At 39.3% G+C, this 12,296-nt stretch overlaps 1 protein-coding gene across 1 annotated transcript in view; it reads left to right on the top strand.

The window, feature by feature from the left end:
- LOC124594647 (probable cytochrome P450 49a1) overlaps positions 1 to 11,036 on the top strand; it is a 142,498-nt gene extending 131,462 nt beyond the window's left edge. Inside the window, exons 10-11 of the mRNA XM_047133020.1 lie at positions 6,484 to 6,693; positions 10,923 to 11,036. Of these exons, the coding sequence (XP_046988976.1) occupies positions 6,484 to 6,693; positions 10,923 to 11,036 (324 nt within the window). The remainder of the gene's footprint in view (positions 1 to 6,483; positions 6,694 to 10,922) is intronic.
- The last annotated feature ends 1,260 nt before the right edge of the window (positions 11,037 to 12,296 follow it).

Below are 12,296 nucleotides of genomic sequence, written 5' to 3'. Positions count from 1 at the left end.
ATCTTATTTTCTTTGTAAATACCAAATAACATCAGAAACTACTTTTCTGCTTCAGTAGTGCTAACTTTTTCACCGCTAAAAAATTCAATTTTTTTATGTATTTACCTTCTTGTCTATGTGTACTGTGGGTTTCTGCTTTGTCCAAGTGTTGCAAAATCTAAAAAACTTCTGGTTTCCGATATTTAATCTTTCTTATAGGAAAAATTCATAGAAAAATATCAAATCCTCTTTTAACCTCCAGAATGTATAACAAAAACAAACTAAATAATGAAATGTAGATTGAGAAGGCACAAAATCCATTACTGTAATGTGAGTGAACATGGCGAGAAACAGTTATAATTTCCAGTGTTAGCAGACATCACTGCTGTCCCTTGTTGCTGTGCGTATGTGGTGCTTAGCATACTTGGGATTTTATATACTTGGCGCATTCAGTTGATCATTGAAGTCACCGACCCACTAGCTATGTGATTGACAGCTGATGTACCACAGGCATGTGACATGCACCTACTATGAGTATTCCATTTTAACCAAACCAAGCTGCAGCTATAGACTGCTATGTTGAGTGTAGTGGTACAGTTACAGTACAGGAAGCGTAGCAGCAGGCAACTAATCTGTTACAGTTCACAGTAATTATACAGTTTCACAATAATAATTTTATGGTATCTGACTGTGATTTTAGTCACTAGTAAAAATCACAATCAGCGAGTAGCAACCAAAAGTAGTTTTCAGCATTCAATGTCTGAAGTTCATACATCTTTCTAAAAGCTTTGTGTCACGCTATCGAGTCTACTTGCTATTTCACTCACAACTAGAAGTCACAAGTAGCAACTAAAAGTAGCATTTAACATTCAATACTGTTTGCCACAAATCGACCAACGTTAGGACTTCGTTCTAATAACCTTGTGTCTCATGCTATGGATGTATAAGCTACCTCCAGTCGAAGTGAACCAAGAACCTAATTTGCTCTGAGAAAAATTTTGCACTTGGTGGTTTACCTGGCAGCAGCACTGATATGTTTGAGTAAAGTGTGATATTGATCACCAACCCCCGCCCCCCGCCCCCCCCCCCCCCCCAAATCTTGGTTTATATTTGTGTCAGTACACTTAATGTACTTTTCATGGTGAAAATTAATTCTGCAAGGTAAATTCAGGAAAAGTGTATTAGATAGTGGACAGGACCCTGACAGGTTTTTGGTGCGTTTTATACACATACTCTTTGGTTGTAATTAAACTTCCCCTATTTAACACGTTTTAACACAGAAACTAATTATGTATGAAAACCAAACTTGGTAGTATTAAGAGCAAGGACATCAGTACGAGGAATAATGCAGAATCAGGTCAACTGAAACACCTGACCAGTTGCAGTGCACTTGTTGAAGTGCCAACATGAGCTTGGACAAAAGAAGTAGGGTATTATTGGTGAAGCTCTATTATCAAAACAACAGTAATGCTGCAACTGCCCTTCGAGAATATCACTGGCTGAAAGTATTATGGAAGGGTCCTGTTTCTCCATCTGCTGTGTGGAGCATGATGACGAAGTTCGAATCAATTCGAGAACTGGAGACGCTCCAGGAAGAGGCTGACGACCGGTTGCACCACATTGCAAATGATGAAATCGCTGTTGCTGTGGAAGACAACGCTGCCCGCAATTCACGATCGTCAGGCAGTGCGAGCGCTGTGTCATGACAGTTGAACAGTTGAACGTCCATTGTGCAGAAGGTGTTTCAGACCATTCTCAAATACACTCCTGGAAATTGAAATAAGAACACCGTGAATTCATTGTCCCAGGAAGGGGAAACTTTATTGACACATTCCTGGGGTCAGATACATCACATGATCACACTGACAGAACCACAGGCACATAGACACAGGCAACAGAGCATGCACAATGTCGGCACTAGTACAGTGTATATCCACCTTTCGCAGCAATACAGGTTGCTATTCTCCCATGGAGACGATCGTAGAGATGCTGGATGTAGTCCTGTGGAACGGCTTGCCATGCCATTTCCACCTGGCGCCTCAGTTGGACCAGCGTTCGTGCTGCACGTGCAGACCGCGTGAGACGACGCTTCATCCAGTCCCAAACATGCTCAATGGGGGACAGATCCGGAGATCTTGCTGGCCGGGGTAGTTGACTTACACCTTCTAGAGCACGTTGGGTGGCACGGGATACATGCGGACGTGCATTGTCCTGTTGGAACAGCAAGTTCCCTTGCCGGTCTAGGAATGGTAGAACGATGGGTTCGATGACGGTTTGGATGTACCGTGCACTATTCAGTGTCCCCTCGACGATCACCAGTGGTGTACGGCCAGTGTAGGAGATCGCTCCCCACACCATGATGCCGGGTGTTGGCCCTGTGTGCCTCGGTCGTATGCAGTCCTGATTGTGGCGCTCACCTGCACGGCGCCAAACACGCATACGACCATCATTGGCACCAAGGCAGAAGCGACTCTCATCGCTGAAGACGACACGTCTCCATTCGTCCCTCCATTCGCGCCTGTCGCGACACCACTGGAGGCGGGCTGCACGATGTTGGGGCGTGAGCGGAAGACGGCCTAACGGTGGCGGGACCGTAGCCCAGCTTCATGGAGACGGTTGCGAATGGTCCTCGCCGATACCCCAGGAGCAACAGTGTCCCTAATTTGCTGGGAAGTGGCGGTGCGGTCCCCTACGGCACTGCGTAGGATCCTACGGTCTTGGCGTGCATCCGTGCGTCGCTGCGGTCCGGTCCCAGGTCGACGGGCACGTGCACCTTCCACCGACCACTGGCGATAACATCGATGTACTGTGGAGACCTCACGCCCCACGAGTTGAGCAATTCGGCGGTACGTCCACCCGGCCTCCCGCATGCCCACTATACGCTCTCGCTCAAAGTCCGTCAACTGCACATACGGTTCACGTCCACGCTGTCGCGGCATGCTACCAGTGTTAAAGACTGCGATGGAGCTCCGTATGCCACGGCAAACTGGCTGACACTGACGGCGGCGGTGCACAAATGCTGCGCAGCTAGCGCCATTCGACGGCCAACACCGCGGTTCATGGTGTGTCCGCTGTGCCGTGCGTGTGATCATTGCTTGTACAGCCCTCTCGCAGTGTCCGGAGCAAGTATGGTGGGTCTGACACACCGGTGTCAATGTGTTCTTTTTCCCATTTCCAGGAGTGTAGTATCTGTACAAGACACATACCGTACAGCAGCTTGCACCACAGGATGCACAACTATGTGTTGACTTTGCTATCCATTTTCTCACAAGGATTGAAGTTGACGTGGGCTGGTGCTGGACCATCCTATGGACACCCAAAGCTTATTTTTCTTTGACAGGTGAGGTGAACACACAGAATTGCTGAGTGGGGCGATCTTCATTTCAAGTCACTGTGCATGAAGTTCCTCTGTATGTTGAACTTGTCACCACATGGTGTTGCTTCATGGCTACATTCATCATTGGCCCACTCTTTTTTGAACAGGTTGGCGCTAAAGGTGTAGTGAGACTGGCCAGCGTTGCTGTGATATGCTTCGCCAGCATGTCATACCCGTTCTACAGCATGGTCACCTGATCTCACTCCCTGTGATTTCTGGTTGTGGGGTACCTGACGGACAGGGTTTACTAGAGGAACATTCATCCATGAGCTGATCTGAAGCACAGCATATCAAATGAGGTAGCCAGCATACATACCGACATGCTTTGTTCTGCTGTGCAGAATACTATCCTGCACTTTCAGACTCTTCTGGATACTGATGAGCGCCATATTGAGCCTCTTTTGTAGCAGTAATGGTATCAGTGTGTAATGGTATAAAGTCTCCAGTTCTCGAATTGATTCGAACTTCGTCATCATGCTTCACACAGCAGATGGAGAAAGAGGACCCTTCCATAATACTTTCAGCCAGTGATATTCTCGAAGGGCAGTTGCAGCATTACTGCTGTTTTTATAATAGAGCTTCACCAATAATACCCTACTTCTTTTGTCCAAGCTCATGTTGGCACTTCAACAAGTGCACTACAACTGGTCAGTTGTATGAGAATATGAATCATGATGACTGATCATGGTACCTGATGGCCATAGTTGGAACTGAAGGGTGATGCTGTGACACATGGAAATCATGCACCCCATACTCTGGACATTACTGCTACCAAGTCTGATAGTTGTACAGTAATTAGTATCTGTGTTATAATGTGTTAAATAGGGAAAGTTTAATTATAACCACTAGGTATATTCCACGTAAACGACGAAAACTGAAATGCGGGGCAGGGACAGGGCGACTATATAGCTTTTAACAAATGCATTTACTTGAATTCATTCACAAAATGAATATTCAACTCTACAGTTCACAGGTTAAGTTTTCTGTGTATCTTCAAGTATTTCACTTAAAACAATTCCGATGTGAACTTTTAATTTGGAGATCCATACTTTCCACTCTCTTCACATAGCCAAGATTTTATCAGTAATTACATGGCATAAAATGTAGGGTTAAGATGCAGCTTTAACTAGAGGAGAATGTAATTTTCATTGTTCTCTCACAGCATATTTCACATTTGTCCATAAGTTTCTTCAGGGTAGGTGACCAGTTGATCAATAAATAAAATTCCTCCAACACAGTGAGGAAGGCCATTTGCAACACTGGCCGAAAACATTGGGGAAATTTTACTTATTGACAATGCAGTCACCTACCATGAAGAATTTTATGGACAGTTACAGGGAAATGGAGGCCTACAATTATATTTCACTTTTACTTAGCATCCCTATCAAAACTGCATAATGACTTCAATGACACATCGTTGAAATACTCAGTCTGCACACTTCACAGGTAAGAACGTATCACTTCCATTCATTAGGCAGTTCACCTAGCCATAAATACCAGTTAGCAGATATGCTTACTGGCGACTGTTAGTTGCTACTTGTGTCTAACCACAGAGCAAAACCTGTTGTGATAAATTGCTGAAATCGGATTCTAATGTTGTAGAGACATATAAGGCGTGAATTGGTAAACTGCGATTTAAACTGTGATAAGACACAATCGAAAATTACAGTTACTGAAAAGTAGCATCAAGAGAAATCACACATATCAGGAAGTCACAATGTATCTGATGTATATAGCCACTTTCACACAAGTAACTAATGTGACGCCATAGCTTGTGGCTTTCTGTATTGACACCATGAGCTACCGTTCACACAGGATGCCACAAATTGTACATGGTTGCATAGCTTTCAGTATGGCAACAACTAAAATCATATCGGTGGATAATAATGTTTTAGTGGAGATTACGACACTACAGCTGTGACAAGAATTAATATGAGGAAGACGAAATCCAGTGCTGGATCTGAAAACAGATTTCGCTCAGGGGCCACAAACATATTAATAAAAGAAATAACAGTCGCAGACGAAAATACTGTCTGCTATGGCAAATTGATCAAGAGCTGGCATATAAATATCATCTGCAGACAGCTACTCTTCCAGTATTTTAGTATCTTATTGTATTCGCTCATGTAGGCATTTCGAATAACTAATTTTTAATTTAATAGCTGCCTAGAGAAAATTAAACGTAGGCTGTTGTTCCTGAAGTTCCAGAAGCTGAGAAAGTGTATCTGCCAAAATGAAAACACACTGAAATCGAATGGAATACAGCAGCAGTTACTCCATGATGACTTTGACAGAATGTCCATGTTTTGAAATAAATCCACCAGTGAGCATTGGTGGAAGAAAAGTGGTGTAACACTGTACAACCAAGTTGAACTTTTCGTGGCATGACGAATGTTCATGATTTAAATAATGAAAACTGCACTAGTTACCTATTTTTTGGTGCTTAGCAAAACACTTTTCGAGAAGTTATTCTCATTTTCAAGCCCATTTGTGCATTTCTTTACATCAGTATTTTTGATGGTGTTTGTATGTGTGATTTTCAGTCTCTCCTGCGTCTTTTTGAGACTATAAGATATTGTGTCTTCCCCATTATACAGAATATCACACAGACGCAAATCATCACATATACTGTGCGTTTACAAAACATGCTACAAAGATATATATTTGTGGCATGTTTTGTAAGCAAACAGTACAGGTGATGATCTGCTTACGTGCGATATTCTGTATAACAGAGGAGGCACAATACCTTATACCCTCAAAAAGAAGCAGGAGAGATCGAAAATCACACATGCAAACATCACCAAAAATATTCGTGTAAAGAAATACATAAATGCACTTGAAAAACAGAATAAATTCTAGAAAAGTGTTGTGCTAAGCATCGAAAAATAAGTAATTGATGCAGTTTTCATTATTTAAATCATGAATGACACAGCTGTAGGATTTCCTGAAACATCAAATATGATGAACGAAAATAAATTAAAAAAGTTGCATGTCTTTAGTTGCGCCACAGAAAACTGGAAGTTCACCCACGCAACTGCAGTATGCCATTAGCTGTGGCGACACTTTTGTTGCATGTGTGAACCAGGCTTAACACAGTGCCCTGTGCAGCATGTGCTGTGTGCCAGCAGACACATGTGATCTTCCCACACCTGTGCCTGGGCCGCTCGGAGCGCTACTTCCCACAGCCGGCCGCCTTCCTGCCAGAGCGCTGGACGGCAGCGTGGCCAGGAGGCCGGCTGCCAGACCACCAGCATGCCTCGCTGCCCTTCGGCCACGGGCGCCGCATGTGTGTCGGCAGACGATTTGCTGAGGCCGAGCTGCAGATACTCATCGCCAAGGTAAGATGGCAGTGCCTGCACCTCCAGCAGTCCAGAGCACGAAAATGCCATAAACTGACATTTAATTCTTTTTCATCACTATCTGGCCTTTTTGTTGTAAGATCGATTCGCACTGTGTGTAAAGCCCCTTCTAGAAGAGCAACTTGCTTGTCTCAAACGGCTAATCACAGTCAATAAGTCCATTGGAGCGCCACTGGCCTTTTATTCCTCTTCTGAGTCTCGCCTGACACAAGTGGTCATTTTCTTTTACATATATGCTGCAAAATTGGTAGCCTACTTTTTGCAGATGGTACTAGTGTCATAATAAATCACATTACAGAAAGCAATAGAACAGTTAGTAAATGATATTTTCCAAAAAACTATTAAGTGCTTCTCTGAGTATTGAATCCCCCTAAATTTTGATAAAGTGCACTACATTCATTTCTATACAACAAATAGAACCAATACCAACAACTAATGCAGAACATAAGCAGGAATCAGTGAGTAGGGTAGAATCCCCAAATTTTTTTATGTTAATATTGACGAGAACTTTCGGCTGATTTACAAGCAAGCACATGACACATACGCATAATGAGTAGTCGATTTTGCAAGAGAGTCGATCTTGAAAATCTGGTTAAAGTTTACAGACATGTCTTAAGGTGTTCATTGGTAGTCGTCTTCTTCTTTCAAAATTCAGTTGTTTTTTTGTTAGAAATTTAAATTGAGTTATAAATAACTTATCAGACACCATTAAAGTAGACTGTCAAGTTTATTGACACATATTTTCACTGTCTGTTTGGACAATGATGGACTTTTATATTGTAAAACTTCACTTTTGCGATAATGTCAAGCAGCTGACGTTCATGGAGTCATACCACCTGCTCTGTTCACCGCCGCTGCCCACCATCATGGTATAAATTGTCTGAAAATGGTCGCATTCTTTCGGAAAACAGTAATCATTGTAAATAAATATTTTATTGCGGTCATGTTCTCAAAAACTATTGCAACAATTTTGTTCAGTAAATTCACATAGACCACAATATACAAACATATTGTAATAGCGCACTGTTCCAATACAATAAATCGTATCTTGACACAGAAAGTAACATAGTGTTTGTGCTCTTTGAATGCTAGACATGGACTGATTTCAAACATCTAGTTATGCATAATGGTGACTGACATGGAACTCTACATGATGAGTACTTGGTCCCAATCAAGTAGCACTCAAAATCTAATGAACTTGTCATCTACAAAATGTTTCACCATCGTCTACTTCCTTACATGGTTCTGAAAAAGCGTTTCTATGGTTCCTACCTCCTCTGTCATACGCTAATTTCTTGTTGCAATAATAAAATTTAGGACTAGAAAACAATACCATTTGCACAGTAAACAATTCTAAGATATTAACAAATACAACTCAGATCTGTAGTTTTTATGGCTCTGCAACCTTAGTCGATACAGAAATGTACAAGTAGTAAGACTACATTGTATAAAGTACTAGTCTCCTTTCAGGAATTGAGGCATAATAGCTCACTAGTTATGAGAATGACTTAACAGGAAATTCAGGGAGTCATAATTCTCTTAAGGACCAAACGCTGAGCAGGACAATCTACAAAATGTACAATCCAAAATTATTCACTTTATGAATGACCCTACATGTAGAGTTAGTGAGGATAGTCAAAATTTAAGCATAATAACATTATTGACCACTAAAGATTGACCATAATCGATTAATGACAGTAATAACAGTGCTGTGTGATTAACCAAACTAAAAACATATGTATGGAAAAAAAACCTAAGTATCCTTACATTAAATCAAAATTTACCTACAAAATCACTGGAGGGACTAGTTGGGACATTTTATGAAGTAATGGACTACAGAGAAAATCATGAGAAGTGATTAGATGTGTGAGACATCCAGTTTTAAGAAAGCAAAAAACTGTCTCATGTACCAAAATTAATGGTGGCCAGACTTGACCAAATGCTCCTAAACTACCTAAGCTGCTAAAGTACTCATAAACTCAGAAACAATTTTCTATTGTTAACTAGAAACTGATGTGTTCATCAAAGAATGGTGTTACAATAACTGCAACCAGAGGCAGATGGAAAGATGAGAGGTTTATAATCTCCTATTGATGATATGATAATTACAGAGTACAATCTTGGTTAGGCAAAGCAAATATGATATGTCTTTTGCAAAGGATCTGTCTATGAATTTATCTTGAGCTATTCATGGAAATGATGTTAAAGTAAAATCTGAATAGTTGTTTGAACCAGTGTCCTACTGAACACAGGTCCTGTGTTTTAACACTACACTACCTCCCTCAGTGTCAGAGACATCTCTGTGGTTTATTTGATATTGGATGATGTTTTCCTGGAAAGGTCTATTTGTGATTTTCATGAAACTGAAACTGAAATTAGTTTTTGAAAAAAGACATCACAAAATTTGATTTTTAACATTAAGTCACTTGCTGACTACATTTTTAAGAATCAGCATGTTGTAATACTAACTTCTAACTTATATTTTTAAAGCAAGGGAGACTTTTTTAATATTTGCAAGTTAACTTTGCCTAACAGAAAACATTATTTTTTTAAGTTACAACATGAGGAGAGAATCTCAAACTGTGGCTAGAAAGTTATAAATCGTCTAAAAAACTATGAAAACATTTATTCATGCAAAAAATATGTAGAATTTTGATAAAACAAAATTTAGTAATCATTTCATGGTAAAATGGTCCCAGAAATACCTGGATCCAAAAATAGTTACAAATAAAATATGTTAACACATTTAATATTTCAATGCATTTAATATGACTTGTCACTCCTTAGTTTCAGGTACAGTGTGGAGCATAATAAATGCAGTTTGTATTTCAAGGCATATGTTGTGTATCAATTTGGTTACAAGCATATTCAATGGCACAATGTATAATTACATTTACACTTACATGTAATTATTTCTTTTATATGTTCTCATACTGTACTTAAAGGTTGTAAACAGTTCTGGAGCTTTCTAGTTTAAAATATGCTTTATTAATTGTTGCCAGTGTGGTTCAGAGATAATTATAGAGGTTTGCTTCAATATTTGTACAACACAGTATTTCGTTGAATTTCAGAACAAAAAAGAATTCTAGTTTAAAAAACTCCTGACTGGTAAAGTGTCACACTGTAGACCCTAAAGGTTGTGGGTTCGATTACCTGCACACTCATCGAAGCTTTATGTACCACTTTTCACTTGTTTCACTTCTAGCAATGTTCGTTAGTGCAAGAACTGACGAGCTGCTCAGTGGTTTGGAGTCCACATTAAACTGCAGATCCACCAGTAGTGGGGGGGAGGGGTGGCGGGGAGGAGGAGGCTGCATTAGCAAGGCAACAGTGTACCACCTCCAGTAGAAGCAAGCCTAGTAAAACAGTGTGGTTTCCAAATTAATTTTCGTGTTGATGACATCTTATGAGTACCTTACTTGCTACTGATGAAGCCATTGTTCCACTTCCTGGATCAAAATTTATTGCTGCATTCTATAATTTCATTAATAACTTTTGAATGGTCCATTGTGCAACACGCACTTCTAAAGTTCACTCAGTCCCATGCCTGATTAAAATGTGCAATCTTTCTGTGCATTAATTATAATGGTATTGATTATCTCATAAATTACACAGTACACAGAAGAGTATCAACTCTAAAAAGTTATATTATTGACACTTTGTAAGTTTCTATTTTATGTATCCAAGTAGGTAAATTGGAAGATATTATGCTTGTAACAGATTCCTTGTAACTTAATCAACCACAAAAAAAACTCTTCATAGTGTCTAATACATTTAGACACATTGAATAAAACCAATTATAAAGTTGAATGTAGTGTAGTCCTTTGCCTTCAATGATTAATTCATGTCACTGATCATATATAGAACATTCTATTTTCGATAATAATATTTGCTGAACAACCTTCAACCTTACATGTTCCAAACAAAGTTGTATTGAACAAAACATAATAAAATTTCTTACAGCTGCTTTTCGTCTTAGATGCCACATAAAATTACGAATATGTAGTTAAAACAACAATAATATATCTGTAAAGTTTTAAATACTCTGTTGTTGTCCTGGCCAGGGTCTATTTAACATTAATCTATGGAAGTAAATGTGATATTTCTATTAATCAATTGTAACACTGAGTCATGGTAGTTTATTACCATGACAGCTGAAGTTGCCACTTTCTCGCCTAACACCAACATTGTTTTATCCACTGTTCCAGATTGTACGCAGGTACCAGGTTGAATATCATTATGGTGAAATCAAATACAAAGTGCATCCAACATATGTACCTGAGAGCCCACTCAAGTTCAGACTTGTGTCAAGGCCAAACTAGAAACTTCTCTGCTGCAAGATGTATTTCACATGCAATGGTCACAAACCGCATACACTAATATTATTTCACTAATACCTATTTTAGAACTGCTGGTCAATATATCTAAGACCAGTTGAAAACATGCAATGATCTGACATACTGTGTTGTTGCTAAAATTAATAACAGTGCACAGTGCATATCAAGTCCTGCACTTTTTAAAAGGCAGCATATGTATAGAAACTTAAAAGTGATATGTATATATTTCAAAAAGAAATGTTTCAATTTTTATAATTTTGAGACCTTATTGCTTTAAGTATAATCATACATTTTTATATGAAAATATATTAAAAAGAACAGTTTGTCATCTTTTTCAAATTCAAGATGGCAATTCCTGTCTATCTTACATTATTTGTATATAAGAATAAATGTATTACCATAAAGAAATACAATGATTTTTCTTTGTTCTGAATCTTAGGATTGGTATTCTGTCTGAATGCAAGAAAATGACACAGTATTTTTAATACTATGTGAACAGATGACTGAAGGGGGAAAATTACCATAACTACTTCAGAGCAAAATATCAGATAATTGAGCCATCTCGTTTCCTTTATTTTTACATATTCGAAACCATTTCATCTTCAATGGTATTTGTGCTTACCCTTCAATTATAACTTACGCTTTGGTCATATCCTTAAATAACATTAATGGAAGACAGGCAGACCAAGTCTTATTTCTTGCTCCAATTTCTCCAGCTAAAATGCAGCTTTGTCTTTAATGACCTTGACAAGGACCAGACGTTATATTATAGTCCTCCTCGCTCCATTTTATGTATAGTGAAAAATTCGATAAAACACTACTAATCACTGCAAATATAGTAACATTGGGAAAAGCACAGTTATTCAAATGACCTTTACCCTGACTGCTTGTCTGCTTTTAGGGTTACCAAATAATACGTCTGAGATGGGTACCTGGAACCCAGATTTATTGTGATTTCCTGTATTATAGTAGTAATTCTGTAATTGAACATCTCAGACAAAATAGAGAGCAAATGTATGTTAATTCTTAACCTTTAATGCTGTCCCTGAGATCTATGCATTCTGCAAGATCATCCTTCCTACATTAATACTAAGAAGCCTCTCCTTGCAGCCCTACAGTCACTTAAAACACAACTCACTTTCTGAAAACAGTTCTCTCACTTAATATTTTCACGATTTCTTGATTTTTATGTAGCACACATTCACAGGTCTGAATTTACTCTTCCAAATAACTCACTGTAGATGA

This window comes from Schistocerca americana, chromosome 1 (genome assembly GCF_021461395.2).
Source record: "Schistocerca americana isolate TAMUIC-IGC-003095 chromosome 1, iqSchAmer2.1, whole genome shotgun sequence".
In the NCBI taxonomy this organism is placed as follows: Eukaryota; Metazoa; Arthropoda; class Insecta; order Orthoptera; family Acrididae; genus Schistocerca; species Schistocerca americana.
Note: the sequence above shows the minus strand (reverse complement) of the source record. Positions and strands in the feature narration are given on the sequence as shown.